The sequence below is a fragment of the Carcharodon carcharias genome, chromosome 9 (assembly GCF_017639515.1).
Source record: "Carcharodon carcharias isolate sCarCar2 chromosome 9, sCarCar2.pri, whole genome shotgun sequence".
NCBI classification, from domain to species: Eukaryota; Metazoa; Chordata; class Chondrichthyes; order Lamniformes; family Lamnidae; genus Carcharodon; species Carcharodon carcharias.
Window position 1 is genome coordinate 49,763,606 of NC_054475.1, and position 18,942 is coordinate 49,782,547.

At 43.1% G+C, this 18,942-nt stretch overlaps 1 protein-coding gene across 1 annotated transcript in view; it reads right to left on the minus strand.

Annotated features, from left to right (window-relative positions):
- Window positions 1-4,743: 4,743 nt before the first annotated feature.
- The window catches only part of LOC121282177 (synaptotagmin-6-like), a 324,735-nt gene continuing 310,536 nt past the window's right edge, over window positions 4,744-18,942 (minus strand). The window contains exons 7-8 of the mRNA XM_041195727.1: window positions 6,793-6,867; window positions 4,744-4,971 (exon numbers count right to left, since the gene is read on the minus strand). Of these exons, the coding sequence (XP_041051661.1) occupies window positions 4,900-4,971; window positions 6,793-6,867 (147 nt within the window). The 3' untranslated portion in view covers window positions 4,744-4,899. The remainder of the gene's footprint in view (window positions 4,972-6,792; window positions 6,868-18,942) is intronic.

Below are 18,942 nucleotides of genomic sequence, written 5' to 3' on the forward strand. Positions count from 1 at the left end.
AAGATGGTGGATGGGGTGCCAAAAGCAAGCAGGCTGATTTGTCCTGGATGGTATCAAACTTCTTGAGTGTTGTGGGAGCTGCACTCATCCAGACAAATAGAGAGTATTTCATCACACTCCTGACCTGAGCCTTGAAGATGGCTATCAGACTTTGGGAAAAGAGGAGAGTGAGTAACTTTGACTTGGTCCTGTAGCCACAGTATTTATACGGTTGGTCCTGTTCAGTTTCTGGTCAATGGTAACCCCCAGGATGTTGATAATGGGGGATTCGGCGATGGTAATGCCATTGAATGCTAAAGGGAAATGGTTAGATTCCCTCTTGTTGGAGATGGTTGTCAGCTGGCACTTGTGTGGCATGAATGTTACTCGCCATTTATCAGTCCATACCTGAATATTGTCCAGGTCTTGTTGCATATGGACACAGACTGCTTCAGTATCTGAGGAGTCGTGAATGGTGCTGAACATTGTGCAATCATCAGTGAAAATCTCCACTTCTGACCTTATGATGGAAGGAAGGTCATTGATGAAGCAGCTGAAGCTGGTTGGGCCGAGTACACTACCCTGAGGAACTCCTGCAGTGATGGGGACTTCACTCCATGAGGAAGTTTAAAGCCCCATTTACATTACACTTAAATGCTTGACATTCTGAGGTAATCTCCTGGTCATACCCATCGATTTGCAATTGTGAAGCAGAACTAGCAAGGTGGATTGTCATCGTGTAATTCGTTCGTAAAATGAACATGCAGCAGTCATTGAGTGGATGATTTTCTGTGCATTCTTTGTTTCATAGGTGCACCAAAATACATGACTTGAACAATTTATCTCAATGGCAGGATGTTTAGGGAGTCAAGATACTGATTGTAATCTTCACATTATTACCTCAGTAATTGTAGATGGGGTGAATAGGGCTTTAGGTGAATTAACTGAGAACTCTGAATCACTCAAAAATGATTTTCATATTTCTGGTAGCGCCACCTTAATTCTGCACTGTTTTAATTGCACATTAATTTTAATGAAACCAGCATTATAGGAAGATCACCTGTGTGCATAACATAATGCCAACTTCCCAAAATTCATAAAACAAGGTGATGATTAATAATAAAAGTTCCTCCATATGTCAGTGTCTAGCATTTTGTGTTTAGTCTTTCTAAACAAACACGGTTTAATAAAGAAATGAATGCTGACTGGATTTTTGCATTGTGTCAGTATTTAGGCTGCAACAATGCATCATAATTTCCTACGCGTTAGGTGGAAATTTTGAGAATTATCCAGAAACAAACATCTCATTAAGGACAAACAGGGTAATGTTAATGGACATCTGGAAACCTTACAGTCACACTGTTGATTCAGTCAGTTGAGTTAGTCACTGAGATAAATCTCATTATGGTATTTTTATTCTAGTCTGAAGGTGGTTTGACTATTGAAGTGTGTCTGAGTCTTTAGAACTGTGCAAATTAAGCTCTCAGCTGGTTTTGTGGCATTGTACTACACAGCACAAAACAGGACATTGCAATGCATCAGAATGACATATTTAGACACTTCCAATCAATAGCCTGGCCTTTGTCTTTAGTTTCTTATTAACTCTAGGCACAAAAGACATGAGCTCATTCGTGAATCTAGTCTTTGCCAGCAAATATGAATGCTTAGGTCATCAACATTTTTATTGAATGACTTTCAATGAGATGCCTTAAAAGGGCTTTGAATTGTCACACTTTTGAAGACCTGAATCTATCAGAGAGTCTGCAATGGTGAAAATTGAATACCAAGTTGTCAAGGCTTAGCCAAATCTCAATTGACCAACTCTTTTCTGAGCTCACTTGATCTCACACTGTTTTACCTGGTTAAAAACAATGGGCAGAATTTTATGTCCCGTGGGTGGGTGCATGCCCGAACCAATTGGGCATCAAATAGCACATGATTACGTTGAGCAAGCGTCCCGGCATCATCATGCACTTGCTCGATATTTCAGTTGGCAGGCACGCGCACGTGAGAGTCGGCAGCGTGCCCGCCAACAATTAAGAGGCCTATTAAGGCCATTAAGGTATTAATTAAGAAGGATTTTTCACTGCCCATCCAACCTCAAATTTGCTCATTGTCAAAGATAGCAATAGTCATGGAAACTCTTCTGCCACTGTTGAAAGAGCGCATGTTTACAATTTACACATTTGAAAATATTAGCTAATGAATCCTGTAAAAAATAATTCCTTATTTGTCATCACACATTTCCTTACAGGTGGGTAAATAAAATGGTCGACCGCAAAGATATTTTCATGAGCATGATCATCAATGCTCCCTGAGTGGAATGGAAGTTTAGCTATTGCTCAAGCGTGGGTCTTATTGTGGCCTCAAGTTCAGTCCTGTCATGAGCAGTAAGTACCATTACTGTCACCTTTACTTTTTAAACTGTTCAGTTGTGCTATTGGCCAGAATGTTGGTGTTGTGCTCAGTATCTTAACAATCACAACATGACCAAAATTTGTATAATACATCATCAAACTGTACACAGCTGCTGGTAACAAATGAAGCCAGTGTGGAACTAGTATTAATACCTTCTGTTGTGTTGGATAAACCTGGTGTCAATCTACCCAGGCTTTACAAAGCAACCAATGTATTTTTTTTTTATTTTAAACATATTTCAAGAAAGAATAGTGCTTTCATAAAAGTGCTTGTAATAAAGAGAACACTTTCACTTCTTGTACTTCAAAGTCAGCATTAAATACTCCAAGTTATCGAGATAATATGAGTAATGCAAGCAAAAGCTCTTTCCAAATTGCCACAAAAGAATCCCTAATTGTAAGACTGTCATTCCCACTTAGCACAGCCCATTGTCGTATGAGTGAGAATATTTAAGGGAAATTTTCCCCATTTTGGTGACACTGGGCACATCTTTACAAACTAACTGCACACAGTACTTGCCTTCAATCTCTAACCTTCCAGTCATAATGTGGAGTTTCTCTGTAGGCTCTCCACTTTGACATCAAGAGCAATGTACCCAAAGGTAAAACTTAAATTTAAAAAATAATTTACCTCCAATATACATCCCAAGCGGGTGCACATTTTAGAAGAGGATTTCAACCCAATTTAATAATTTGGTTTCTCAGTTTACTAAATGCAATCGTGATCTTGCCTGTTGCTCTGTTATAAACCTGGAGAGTTTCCTGAAATGTCAGATTTGGTTTTTGATTCATTAAGTGAAGAAAGAGAATACACAAAGCTCACTGCAGAACATCATAAATCTGTGCTGCGAGTGGAGCCTGCTTTCTCTTTTTGATTCACAGGAAAGCAAGGGAAGCCTGCCCACTTCTAACGTGGATTACAAAATGACAGTCAAGGTAAGCCAGGTACTGGAGAGGCTGACTTCAGGAATTTAATCATGTTCTTCTAGCTAGAAATAGTTTAGGTGAGATAGTGGTTAAGGTGGGATAGGGTAACACATTGTGGATTCTCAACTGTATTTTGAAATGGGAGAATAAATATTAATGAGTTAATAAGGAATAGACATCTTCTTCAAGGGGTACTTCAAAGTCAGCATTTGTGGAATACCTTCAGAAGGGCCCTGGCCATTTTTAGCATCTTTCATTTATATCTCTTATTCATATTTTGTCAAATTTATAATTTAAAAAGAAAAAAAGCATCCAAATGGCACCCATGCTATATTAGGGCAAATATATGAAGCCTCTTCTAGTATCACTTCACCGTAAAATTTGTATCTTTTTTCAAAAAAGCTGATTTTAAAAGTGCTCTTAATGAATACTGAGGGAACACTTTCAATCCAGCTTGCTTGAGTTAGATTAAAACCATAATAGTAAAAACGTAAATGTCTGTGCATTATCTGTGCTATTCCCCTGGGATGGTGTTGCACTTCATCTTTACGGCATGAGTCCTTATCTCCAATGGTGGGTGCTATGGTTTCAGGTCCTCTCCATAACAAACGCAAATACTCCTCCATCCTCATCGGCCAAGTGTCACCACATAGAATAGAGTAGAGCATTCAAGCTTGATTGGGGGTAGGAGAGAGGAGGTTGTAGCTGAAGAAACATACCTCAGTTAACTGATTCAACCAATCCCAATTTCCACAGGCTCGACTTTATCTTGACATTGCTGCCTCTTGCCTTTCCTGTAGCAAGGGTCATATCAGATATGCAGCTAGCATTGTTAACTCATAGGATCCCAACTCTTCATTAATTTCAGTAGCCCACCAAAGTATTTAGCAACACAAAACCAAGAGTCTTTTTGCTTTCTTTGATGTAGCACATGGTAAAGCATTACCTTTTTAAGCCTACTTTTGCCAAATAAAAATTAGTGATTATTTTGTACAACAATAATGCTTTCTACACAATAAAAACATTGAAAATGTAGTTGCCTGACTAGTATTTTGATAGCCTGAGGTTGCTGAACTATTGCGAGTTTTAATCCATGATAAGTCTATAGTTTAGTCTTTTACGGAACTGAGAAATTATGCTGACTCCATGATAAAGAAAACACAAGTAATGCAAGTTTTAACACAGGCCAGAATCATTCTTGAGGCACGTTACTCAAACTTATGTATTGGTTCAAGCTGTGATACAAATGAATTTAAATATCACAAACCACCAACAACATTTGGTTCCATTTCTCTCCCTAGTGCAGAACACAGTGTTTTTGTGTGCCTTCCCCTTATTTACACCTATGGCTCCACAATAATAATCCTGTATCCTTCTTGCACAGCATCTGAAAGTCACCCAATTTTTGGATTTGCTTTCTATCCCAGCAACAAGCTTATGACAAGCTATCTCCATGATACTTGTGTCCATTTTGCAGAGTACAATGTAGTTTTCCTGTGAGGAAAGAGACTGAACTACTGACATTACATTATGTTCAGAACACTGAAGGATCCACAGAATCTCTCTGCACTGGGATTCATGGTGTTGCTGGAGGTTTAGGAGATGGACAGGATCCTTGGCTGTCAAAACTGGCAGCGCGGCCTTGCCACTGAAAAGAAAAAGGTAGAAAACCTTTGTGTTACTCTCCTATTGAACAACGGTTTGTATTTATATAATGGCTTTAACACAGAAAACAATCTCAAGGTGCTTCAAGGAGGCATTTGGAAAATGAAGGCTGAACCAATAGAGAGAGTAGGAAGAGTGACCAACAATATTCTCAAGGATTTCGAAGGAGAGTAAGGTGGAAATGTTTAGAGAGGCAATGACAGACAGTGAGACCTACAGGAGAAAAAGGGAGGGATAAATACGAGGCCAAAGTTAGATTAATGGACACTTTTGGGAGGGCAGATGCAGGACTGGAAGAGATTCATAAGGTGGTGGGGCTGAGGTCAAGGAAGAGTTAAACACAAGGATAAAGAGTTTTAATTTTGAGGCATCGGAGAGCCAAGAACCCTCTACCCCAATGACAATGAGCTGATGTGAAAGCAGGACTTGCTACAGGATAGGCAAGAGGCAGCAATGTCAAGATAAAGTTGAGCCTGTGGAAATTGGGACTGGTTGCTGGCAAGGGTAGCAATGTAAATTAGAGCACGTGATAATGGTATGTGTGAGGGTGCAGCAGTAGATGGGCTCAGGCAGGCAATGTTATGGAAGTGGAAGTAGGTAGTCTTTGTGATGGAGAAGATATGGGGTCAGAAACACAATTCAAGGTTGAACAGGATTCTGAAGTTGCAAACAATCTACCATGGTGGGGGGACAGAGCCAATGGTGAAGGGTCATAACTTGTGGAGGGAGCTGAAGACTATTGCTTCAGCCTTCCCAATGTTTTACTGAAGGAAGTTTAAGAACTCAGAAATTGTGTTAAGCGTTCTAAGACAAAACAACACATTTTTCACCACGGTAATGAATAAATATCAGCACAAATTTACAGCCCCCTTTTTGTCATATCTAGCATATATTTACATTAAAGAAACACTCTGGTACCAGGAACCACAAACAAATGACAATGACAAAATGTGCCCTCTTTTAAGTCTCACACAGCGGCTGGCTGTGATTGAGAGTATCTGCTTCACCCTGTTTCTGGGGCAGGGGAAAAATATATGATGCTCTTCCAGATGAGTCCCAAATGTTATGTTTCAGCCACCATGCAAAGATGACTGTCACTTGGCTACTTCTTGGCATCAATTGGTTCTTTAAACAAATTAAAGTTACAAATTTGCATTTAAAAATGGGGCTTGTTTGCATAATACCACTGCAGGGGCAAATTCCTTTGAAAAGGGGCAATACCACTGAATTTAGGCTGGGGCTTCCAATTCAGCTGGCTTCGTGCCAGAGGTATTTGGAGTAGGACTTTCAGTCACTGCATGATCTTGATCAGCCTCTGTTGAACTTAGCAGAGCCAGACTCATCAGTTTGAAAGTGGGTTCCCAGCACCATTTGTGCTACATAATAGGAGATCACCTTTGGTGGCCAGGAAATCTAGTACCACTGCAGCCTTCAAATGGCTGCAGCAGCTTAAAGAAAAAGGCCGTAAATTTAAAATTTGGGAGCAAGTACTTCAAATAGTGAAACAAAACAATAGTCTCTCTATATGGTTCCACAGTATACAGGAATTCTTTGAGAAAATGTTCAAAACTGAGGGAAGGGGAGCAATGAAAAATAAGGCCCAAGCACGGTGGAAGGGGGATGTCTCGGTAGTCAGTGCCACCTACACAAAGCCATGTGTGATAACTCAGTGCCAAAAGAAGCTCAATGACTCCACCAGGGCAGCCAAGGTACAAGAAGACAGTCCAACAATGCACTGTCACAAACATGTTTCTCATTTCCCACTCTCTTGCTCTCACAGTACTGAACACCACCCACAACTTACCAGCAATGTGCAGGAGGTGCCACTATATCCTTCACAACCGCTTCCTTCCACCGCAAGTGTGCCTTCACCCACAGCCTATGACAAAGGGGAAGCATTAAATGTCTCAGGATATGTAGTTCCTCATTTCCTGCACCTGTCCTTACTGCATCCGCAACCCCCCACCCCACCCCCGCCCCCAGCCCCCTGCCCAACCCCCTCACCTTGACATTATAGAGTACTTTCAGGTATCTGGCTCATTCCATATGACAAAGGGGCTATCACATTATTTACTTTGATCTTTAAGAAGAAAATGACCTAGAACCAATCTCAAAAAACAGCAACAAACTGTCCCTCTCAACCTTTGGCTTTTCACCATATATGAGGAGAAAGCCTGAGTACTCTTGGAGAGACAAATGGGAGGACTGGGAGATGGGGGAATGTGAGGGGTGGTGGCAGATGCTGGTTGGTTGTCCAATTCATCATCTCAATTCTATTCAGTGCCCACACATATAATCTGTCACCATTAAGCATGTTGGAAAGAGCCTTTGGATTAATGGGAGCATTCCCGTGTCTGAATCTGGAGGTGTAGTGTTCAAGCCCTGCTCTGGACTGTCCTGACAGGCAAAGACCAGAGCTCCAACTCTGAATTCTGTGTTGACATATTTGAGTCCGGTGGGTGTGGCTAGACAATCTGCCATGTAAGACTAATGATGGGTGTAAAAATGGTTACAAGCACAAAAGCTGTGTTTGCATCATGGCCTGTCAGATTGGTAATCAACCTGAGTATCCTTCCACATGTCACACTAGGGATAGAGTATGAAGATAGGAAAACACCAACAGCTAAATGTTTAAGCTTCTTGCGACATAATGCAAGAGGAATGGCCAATGCCCTACCTCCCCTCTTTGTGTGCTCTTGGCTATTCCACACCAACAAGCAGAGGAGGAGCAGCAAGAGCATCAAACTCCCTTTTGAGGTCCTACCTTCAACTCTTGACACATATCAATAATTGCCCTCTTCCCTCCAACACAGAGACAACCACACAATGGGGGCAGTCATTTAATGAGTCTCAGAGAAGCATACAGAGGAAATTATAAGCGTGACTGGATACATGGAGATGGGTTGAAACATGGGGGACCAGATTTTCATGGAGTTCCCTGAACTCTGGAGGCCTTTAACAACGGCGGCTGGGAGCCAATTCTGGAATTTCCACCCTCCAGCGCCAACATCTCATACCGCAACATCCTGCAAATCCCATGGAGTCAGGTCAACTTCCTGAGGCCTCATGGTTCATGGCCACTCAGTAGAGTCATGAACCATAGTCTGGATTAGGAACCCTTTTGAATGATAACTTTGAAAGTTCTTACCTATGCCCCTCATATACCCCGTGACACCTCCATACCCCCATTCCACCTCCAAGCCCCTCATAGCTCCCATGCCCCCTCCATGCACCCTATGCCCCTTCCAAATGCCTTCCATTACCACCATGGTCTTTCCATGCCCCATACACCCGCCATGCCTACTCATCCAGTATGCACTGTATACAGATCCATTGAGGCATATAATAACAATGGCAAGTCTTGAAATGCTCAGGAAAAACATCAATTTAGAAATGTGCTTTAAAAATACTGCTCCTCTTATAGCCTTATAAAAGTGCCAATCAGACATTGCTATTCATAGTTTCCATTACAGAAGCTGTACCCTACTTCACACCTCTTAATCTTGTCCAAATAAACATGCAGGCATTTAAAAAATAGATCAAAGAAAGAATAACTTACTATAACCTCATAAATATGTCAATCAACCAACAGAAACACTTCACTTCAGCCTGTGTAAACAGATCCCTACTGACACCCAACAGAGGAATTAAAGAGTCATATCTTCCAGCACATAGCAAAGGAAGGGGAGTTATAGCAAAGGGTTTTAACTTAAGTATTGGGATATTCAGACTAACACGTGTCAAAAAGTTAGTGAATTTTTTGAGCGGTCTGGTATAGTTTTCTGCAACGATACGTCCATCACCAACAAGGGGGCAGGCCATGGCAGGTATAATAATAAGCCAGTTAATGGACTAACGATGTGTGAATATTTTTGTAATAGTGATCATAATATGATGGAGTTTAATGTTATGTTTGAAAGGGAGAAATGCAAAACATCTACTAATGTTCTAAATTTAGGAAAGGTTGACTTCAATGGGATGATTTAAAGAGTGAGCAAATCTGTTAATGGATAAAACAACAGATCTGTTGGAGCTGATCAAAAAAGAACTTAACCTGATACAGAATTAAGTTATAACCCTAAGGAGCAAAAGCCCTACTTGTTAAAAATTGACCATGGATGACTGAAGTGGTAAGAGACAATATAACCTAAAAAAAAAATTATGCAAGAATGAAAAAATAGCACAGATCCTAGTGACCGTGGAAGATGCAAAGCATAGCAAAACCAGATATTAAAAGCTACAAGATAAGAGTACAAAAAAGAAATCTGCAAGTGATTAAAAAAGCAACAAAAAAGCTTTTAAAATTATATTAGGAAAAAGGGGGGCAATTAAGACAATGTGGGCCTTTAAAAACTGAATGGCAAATTATAAATGAACAAAAGAAGGAAATGACAGACAGAATATATCATTATTTTTCATCGATATTTATAGTAGAGGAAAAGGTCAGCATGCTGGACATCCTAAGAAAACTGATATTGAGTCCAAGGCTGGGGACTCATCAAAATTATTGCAAGCAAAATAACAGGAAATGAAGAAAATAATGACACTGGGGAGTGTCAAACCCCCAGGGCCTTGTGGTTTTCATCCTGTTGCAGGAAGTAGGTGAGAACATTGCAGCATCTCCCGATTCAGGAACCATAGATTAGAAGATTGGAAGGCTGAGAGAGGAAAAGCAAGAAATTATAGACATGTTAATCAACATTTGTTCTTGGGAAATTACTGGAGTCCATAAAGTAAGGATGGAGTGACTGAACACCTTGAACATCTTAGCTTATCAGACTGATAGATTTGTAAAGGTCATGCCTGATGAACTTTATTGAATTTTTTGAAGAGGGACTAAAGTAAACAAGGGACTGTTTGTGGATGTATTTTATTTGGATTTCCAGAAAGCGTTTGAGAAAGTCTGTCAGATCAGCCGATGGGCGGAATTTCCCATGCCTGATGGCGTTGGGCGTCATGGCGGATGTGAGCGGACAACATGGCGGGAAGGTCAAAAAATCGGTTTCACGCCATCATGAAGCCAGTTCGCAATCGTCCACTGCACCCGTCAAAGGCGTTCCACATTTCCTGCTGCTGCACATCGGGAACTTCATTTTAATACTTCTAATTTGCATTTCATTATAAGCCCTGCTCACCAAAATCATTCCCTCATGCCAAATTTACCTCCCACATCAGTGGGAAAACACGTCAATGTGACCTGCAGAAGTCGGGACTTACCATCAGGACCTTGTCCACATTGTGGACATCCGAGGAGCAGGCGATGCTGGAGCCCGACAGCAACCAAATCCTGGAGGAATGTGTATCACACGCTGGGTGGATTCTCACGGACATGACTCCACTGCAAAGCAGCTCATGTAAGGTGGAAAGTCACCGTTAAGGATTTGCTTTGGGACATCAGTGCATTGGATTTTGGCTGCTACGGATGATCGTCGAGGGAGTGGAAAGGTAGGTGTAGGTTTGACTGGGAGAGGAAGGTGTCCTGGTGTGTGTGTGTGGAGAAATGGGGGCGAGGTGGGTGGTGAGGTTAGGAGGGGGAAACGAAGGTGTCGGGGTTGGGGGGTGAGGTTGAGAGGGGGGATGCTGGTGTTGGGGGGTGAGGTTGGGAGGGCATAGGGTGTATCAGGGGAGGAGTATGTGATGGGAAGAATACAGAAACTGGGGAGGTAAGTGGAAAGGAAGGAGTTCTGAGGGGTAAAGGAGTTCGGGGGGAAGGGCTTCGGGTGGAGGAAGGAGGTTGGAGGGGGGAAGGAGTCCGGGGGAAGAAGGAGTCTGGAGGCGGTGTCCAGGGGTATGAAGGAATAAAAGGGGTGGAAGAAGTAAGTGGGGGCATGTCCAGGTGAACGTGCAGGGGAGGGGGTCTGTGGAGTCGATGACTGCCTCCTTGGGAGCAAAATGGGAGTAGGTGTGGTATGGGGGAACTGTGAGAATGAGACAGGGCAGAGTGAGCTGGTAGGGTGGGGGGGGAGGGGTGGTGAGGGTGTGATGGTAGTAGTAGAAGGGCTGACTAGGGTGGTTGGTGTGGACCCGGAGGCAGACGCGGACCCTAGGTTGAGAAGGAGCAAGTTGGAGAGGTCGATGTGGGTTGGGGTCAGGTTCTCAGGAAGGTAGGGAATGTCCATGTTCACCTGGACATCTTGGAAAGAAAAAGGTTCTGGCTGGTAGGTGGCAGTGGGAGGTGGAAGGTGATGCCGGGAGGTCAACAGTGATGGGGAAAGGACATGAGTGCCTGGGGAAGGGGAAAGGATGGGGGAGCTGAAGCCAAACTATACCAGTACCATGCTTCTAAAATTGAAGGTGAAAGGGGCCTCATGTTGGACGGGCACAGATGCTGCATGGGAGTGTGACCAGTGGGTGGGTGGAGATGCAGGTCAGCTCAGATGGACAACTGAAAATGAACTCCAGCAGGCAGCACTGAAAATCTTCAGGACAGTGAGATGAGTTTGATGTGGGAAGGATCCACATGCGTGGAAGAGTGCTTGCGTAAGGCTCAGAATGGCCAAGCCACACACACACACACACACACACTTCTCTCTCCAGAATCACTCATGGGCTGGCTGCATGCAGCTGAACTGCTAGTGGTGGGGGGATGCAGTGGGAGGACTTGTGAAGCCAGCTGAAAGAAACCATTACACATTATTCAATGAATGTGAATATGTTTTTGGATTATAAAGTGCCAAATGTGTTCATCCATGAAACTACCTGTGATCCTACTCTTAACCTTTCTAGGTCTAACACTATTGGCAGCTGCCCTGACATCTGCAGCAGGGGTGGTGACGGCCTGTGCAATGGTTGGCCCTGCTGCCTTTGATGCTTAGGCATGTGTCCTCAGGAGAGCCGAGGCCTTGAGGGCCCTGGCTTGCTTTGGCTGTTCTCCTGTGGGCTAGCTGCTCCCTCTGTGTTGACAGAGAATGAGGTTGAGGGGGCAAATTGGACTTAGGGGGAGAGGACAGTCTCTGCGATTTCTGAGTGAATGACCCTGGGGTCTAGTTGCTGCTTCTCCTCTCTTTGGGTGCCTAAAGGACCCGGCCTGACTCCTTGAAGGGCAGGAGCACCTGAGGGAATGTTGAGGTGCCCGATTTCCCTCTTGTGTTGCCACTGCAGGAGCTCACCCATGGCAACCATGATGGAGTGCAGCTGTGCACGCATCTCCACGTTCTGCTGGGTCAGGGTCTCCATGGTGTCCACCATCCTCCCCATGGAAACCTCCATGGACACACATGTGGGCACTACTTCATCACAGAGCAGGTAGATGCACTCCTTCGACTCATGTGCCACACTGTTGAGGGCTTTCAACAGCTCTGCGTGATGTTCCCCCATCTTCTGCTGACCGTCCATGATGAGTTGGAAGGCTGAACCTACAGTCTCATCATCTGACTTGGGCCTCACAGATGCCTCTTCCCCAGCAGTCCTCTGAATGTTGGTGAGCTCGGCTGAGCCTGCCTCCCCCTGCTGCGGAGACATGTCCATGCAGTGACCACAGATTGTGAATCCAAGCCTGCTCTAGATCTCAGTCTCACCGAGGTGTGTGTCTCTGTGCTGGTGGAGGGTGTTGGTAAGCGCTGTGATGGGTCTTCCAGGCTGCTTATTTCCAGCTCTTCAATGGAGGAGGTGTCCTCTTGGCTGGAAGTGAGAACCAGGATGGAGCTGAGGAACTAGCTGGCTGAGGGTGTTGGTCACTTGACAGAGCTCCCTGTGAATCAAAGTAGAGATAATTAGTGCATGGCAGCAGAGAGAGCACTCACATTTGCATTGAGGGGGAGAAGATAAAGTCCAGGATCCTCACGAGGGTGTTCACCGCCGACTTAGCCGTTGCTGCACGGTTCATGTCCTCACCAGACAGCCTCATGGCATGCTCCTCAAAGTGAGTGGTGAGCCTAATGTGGGCCACTCCACTCCCAGCCTGGGACCTCTCCCTGCTGATATGAGCCAGCTCCTCCTGCATGAAAACAGATGGAGAGAGTGTGACACATGGCACTGGATGGAATGTTTGTGTGGAGCGGGACGGGATGAGGACGTGAGCTCCAGAGGATATGAGACTGATGGAGATGTGAGGGTGTGTGTGAGTTAGTGGTGTTGTCCGTGAAGGTGTGAGATCCCTATGGATGTGTCATGGGTTTGTGAGTGTATGAGTTGATAGTGATGAGAAGAGTGATTTACCCTGGTGGAACGGAGGAGATCATTCATCCTCTTTCTGCACTGGATGGCTGTCCTCATTTGCAGGGAGTTGGCACAGACCACCGCTGCCACTGCCTCCCATCCTGGATTGGTGATCTTGCTTCTGGCCTTCGTCCAGAGCTGGGGTGGAGTTCTTCATGGCAGGCCTCCACTGTGTCCAGTAGGCATTCAAGGAGGCTTTGCTAAATCTGGGGGCAGCATGTTTCCTCCCTTTGGCAGCCATCAGTTTGCAACAGCTTCCTATCCCTTGAAGAGTGCTAGCTCTGTGCATGGGCAGCCTTTAAATATGGCGCCTGGTTTATTGAAGGCCTGATGTGACGGCGGGGTGGGCGAATGAGAGGATGCCCCACCAGTCACCCAACGTGTTTCCTGGGGCTGCATGATTAATGAGGTGGAATTGGGACGATACGGCATGAAAAGCCACCATAGCAGCCAGTGGGTAAAATGTCCTTTTTCCCGCCTGCTACTACTCTTGGTGCAAATCTGGGATGATTCCACTCTATTAGTTAAATTCAAAGCTCAAGGAATTGAAGGTAAATTATTTATCTGTTTATTAGCTTGGTTGAGCAGGTGACAGAGATTAGGAATAGTAAGAATGTAACTAATGGCATCCCACATGTTGTGACCTCAACTTTTCACTGTACTTCATAATGATTTAGATGAGGGGATAGAAAGTCTCATATCTAGGTTTGCTGCTGACCCCAAGGTAGGTGGCATTGTAAGTAATGGAGTTGAAAGTGTAATATTACAAAGACATAATCTATGATTAATCTATCAACATGTCAATAGACAAATAATGGCAAATGGATTGCAGTGTAGGCAAATTGGGGACTGTCCACTTTGGAACTACAAAATATGGATTAGATTACTTTCAAAATGGTGAAAAGCTAGAAGCAGTGGAAGCCCAAAGAGACTTCAGGTTCTATATACAGAGATTATTAATATGTGATGAACAGACATTAAATAGTCAAAAAGGCTAATGTACGACTGGCTTTTATATCTAGAGGACTAGAATTCAAGGTGATAGAAATCATGCCTCAGTTATACAAAGCCCCATTTAGACCACACCTGGAGGACTGTGAGCAGCTCTGGGCAACATAATTCAGGATACATTGGTCCTGGAGGGAGTGCAGTGTAGATTTACCAAAATGATATTTGGATTCCAAGGGCTAAATTATGAGGAGAGATTACATAATCAAGGGTTGCAGTGCCTCAGATTTACATGGGTTAAGGTGTACTTTGATTTAAGTTTTCAAAATATTATGGGGGACAGGCAGACTAGATAGAGTGACACTATTTCTGCTGGTTGGGAGTCTAAAAATTAGAGCCAGACCCTTCAGCAATGAAATGAAAAAACACTACTACACACAAAGAGTGGTAGAAATTTGTAACTCTCTTCTGTAAACAACAATTGATTCTAGATCAATTGTAAACTTTAAATCTGAGATTAAGAGGTTTTTCATTATCCAAAGGTATTAAGGGATATTGGGCAAAGGTGGGTATGTGGGCCTGAATCTTCGGCTCAGTGAGTGGGGGCAGGGCCTGCTCAGCGAGGTGTAAAATGATGCGCTGTGACTTTGGACGTACGACATTTAGATTTTCAGTTCGGCGGGAGCGCAATGGAGTTGGCTGCATGCCAGCCGAACTGTCAAAGGCCTATTAAGTCCATTTAAATAACAATTAAACTAATAAACTGAGCTGCTCGTCCAACCTTAAGGTTGGCAAGGCAGGCCAAGAGCCCAAGCGGCCTTTGCATTTTTCATGGAACCTCATCCACAGGCGGGATGAGGTTTCATGAAGGGCTTATAAATTAAATAACTTTTTTCATTAATGTTCATTGACATGTCCCAGCTCATGTTTCATTTTTCTTTTCTTTATTAAAATTTTGGGAACATAAACTAATCTTCCTGAGGCACCTCTGTGCCTCAGGGAGATTTCTGCGCTCTTTCGTGTGCATTTGCCATAAGTGTGTAGGCCCTGACTTGGGGAGCCACCACCCCCCCAGTCCACACAGGGAGCACTCAGCGCTTCTGGGTGCATGTCATGCTGGGTGGGCCTTAATTGACCCGCCCACATAAAACGGACCCAGTTGCCCCGCCCCCCCCGGCTCCTGCACAACCCCCTGATGGGGGGAAAATTCTCCCCATGGATTTAAACTGCAGATCAGCCATGATCTTGTTGGATGGTAGAGCAAGTTTGAAGGGCTAAATGGCCTACGCCTGTTCCTATGTTCCTATATTCCTATGACTCCATCCAACCAGTGTTGGCAATCCTAGGCAACATTGGCTATTGTGTCCAGTTTTGAGAACTGAGACTGGAATGAGACATTCAAGCATAAGAGTGTTCAGACAGGAGCAATTAGCTTGACACCTGGTGTGACAGGACTGAGTTAGGAGGAGAAACAGGAGGGACCTGGGCTTTTCAACCTTGAAGGAGGCAACTAAAAGCGATCATATAAAGGTAGCTAAGAAAGTAAAAGTATAGAAGAGATAGATGTGACCCCTTTTAAATAGTGAAAGGAATGAGGGGAAGGCCAAGTTTTGTATGGTTTAGGTATCAAGAGCCAGAATCAAATCAAAGAGAGTTATGCATGTTGGATCCATTAGCCATATTGTCCTCTGAAGTAATTTTGATTTTGTTGGTTTTAGCCAAGTTTAATCAGCATTATTAAACCTAGAAGACAGCCACTACACTCAGTAATGAACACAACTTCTGATGTGTTTGGTATTTAATTAGAAAGATTTGTTTCAATTTATTAAGGTTATGAGTTGGAAGACCATATGCAAAAATGATTTTTTCTTATCAAGTTCCATCAAGTGTATTTTTTTCAAACATTTTCAGATTAACAGAGTTAAAGTAGATTCATTATTCATATTTTGGAGTTACTCATTAAGAAAAAATCCATTATTCATATAACCATGCCACAAACATTTTGGAAATGAAACTTGTTACCAGGAAGACCAAAACGCAATGCAATAAACTGTATGGAAATGAAGCCCAAGAGTTACATGAATTTACATAGAAAATATCACATGTCCAACCAGTCAATGTTGGTGTTTGTGCTCCACATGAATAATATTACTCATTCCATGTGTTCACCTACTCCCTATCCCTTTCTATTTTCCGTTTTCTTCAATCATCTATCAAACCTGTTCTTAAATGTCCTGACACCAAAGGAAAATAACTTTGTGCCTGAATATACCATGATACAAAGCAACAAATTTACAAATCTTTGAAATATATCATCAGTTTGCTTATCCATCCAGACTTAGAGCAGAATCATTCAGACATGCCCCCTCATGTGACAGTGCCACATGAGCTGGGACATGTTTATGAATTGCATTAAAAATCTTAATTTATTTAATAAAACCTTCCGGAAACCTCATCCCGCCCGTGGATCACTGCACATCATTTTACGCGTTGGCATGCCAAGCCAACCCCCTCACGCCAACTTGAAAATTCTGGCCTTAGTTATGGTGAATTTTGTTGGAGACTGTTCCAGATTTTTGTAGTTGCTTTTGGGGGTGTTATATTTGGGTTGCGTCTTAGACCATGATCTATTTGCAGTTGGATTGCTCAATGTTTCTGGTTGTGGTATTGTTCTGATTTGACATCTGTTTCCATTGCACTATCATGCTGTTTAGTGTTTGTACTTGATATAATCTTGGTTCTGGGCATATGCTGACCTGATATCCCCCCATCATTAGATCTGGTGGTACATTCCAAAGCCTCATAGCCTTCTGTGTAAGATAAGTTTGTTCTGCTCTCTATCCTAAATCTTTTTCACTTAAGTGTGCTTCTATTTTCTCTAATTCTAGACTAGATTAGTTACAGGGTTCTGTGAATCCTTTGGAATGGAATGAAGTGGGCACTTAATTAGAGTCACAGATCTTGTCTATTCTTTGGGGTGTTTATAATCCTGCTGTTACTCAGATGCAAAGTATGTATCAGCTTATGTGTTTATAATTCCTGCAGCAGACTTGGAAGACTCACACTATACCATCTTCCTGGTATTGTCCTCTCATTTACTTTTCCACACTGTGCTGTATTCCAGCTGGAAATGGAGTCCAGTGAATCCAATGGGAGTTCAACAAGGTCCACAAGGAGTGGAGACTGTGCTGCCACCAACCAATATCAAGTGTGGATCAGGCTATGGATCAAAGTTAATATCTATTCATACCCAATTGTTCCTTTTATATCCAAATCATAAAGGTTATAGAAGGAGGCCATTCAGCCAATTGTGTCCATGCGAGCTCTCTGCAAGAGCATCTCAGCTAATCCCACTCCCCCACCCTTTCCCCATAGCCCTGCAACTTTTTTCTTCTCAGGTGCTGATACGATCCCTTTTTCAAAACACCAGTTGAATCTGCCACAACCACATTCTTAAGTAGTGCATTCCAGGTGCTAATCACTTGTGCATAATTAAAGGTTTTCCTCATGCTGCCATTTTTTCTTTTACCAACCACCTAAAATCAATTTCTCCTCATTCTCGACCATTTCACCATTGGGAAGAATTTCTCTGTATCTACTCTGTCTAGACCCCTTATGATTTTGAACATCTCTATCAAATCTCCTCTCAAACTTCCCTTCTCCAAGGAGAATAACTCCTCTCCAATCTATTCATGTAACTGAAGTCCCTAATCCCTGGAATGATTCTCATACATATTTTCTGCAACCTCTCTAATGTCTTCACATCTTTTCTAAAGTGCATTGCCCAGAATTGGGCAGTTAACAACAAATCAGGGTCTTATAAATATTCACCATAATCTCCTTGCTTTTGTACACTATGCTCTGTTTATAAATGAACTCATGTTTCAGAGCAGAACAAGACTGTCTAATCTTTCATAGTAACAATTTTCACTGAGGAACTTTGGTAAAGGCTCCAGGTGTGTAAGGCATAACATGAGCAAAGCTGAAAATAAAATGGAAGATAATATGAGAAAAAAAAATCAAGTAATGGTTGGAAAATGCCAAGCTGTAAAGAGGAGGAGATTAGGATATAAGAAGCTCCATTGTTTTGCGGTCTCAATAATTAAAGGATGAGAGACAGAGATGATGGACTTCCACAAGTTCAACAGTACAAGGAACTATGTGTAGGACAGGTGCCCTGGAAATTCAAGGGAGTGGAAAGTATAGTGCTGACAACACCAATATCATTAAAAGCAAGAGATGAAAAAAATTGGGATGGAGTGAGGGATTGGATGCTAGATGAGAGAAAGAGTGCCCATCGACCAATGGGTTTCTGTTGTACTCTGACTGGAGGTGAAGACAACTCACTAAAGAGCCTCCCAGACCATCCTGGCACAGACACACCATCCTGACTTGGAACTTTATCACTTTTACTTCACTGTTCCTGGGTCAAGTCCTGGAACTCCCTTTCTAACCGCACTGTAGGTGTACCTACACCACATGGGCTGCAGCTGTTCAAGAAGGCAGCTCACCACCACCTTCTCAATGGCATTTAGGGATGGGCAATTAATGCTGGCCTAGCGAGCGACATCCATAACCTGTGAAAGAATAATAAAAAAATGGGAACTAAATGGAAGTCATGGAAAGGATCCAGACTTTATAGAGGGTTAAAGTTGCTGGGAAAATCAACACCTAGTGCCAATCAGGCAGAGTGGACCCAGCGCCCATTGTATAACCTGCTGCATTTTCAACCGACAGACTCCTACCCAACTGGTAAAGATAACAATTACACCTAATGTGTTTACATTGAATATGTGCTACTACTGCTTTGGAGCACCCACAAAAATAGCCCCTTTGGATGCAACACTCA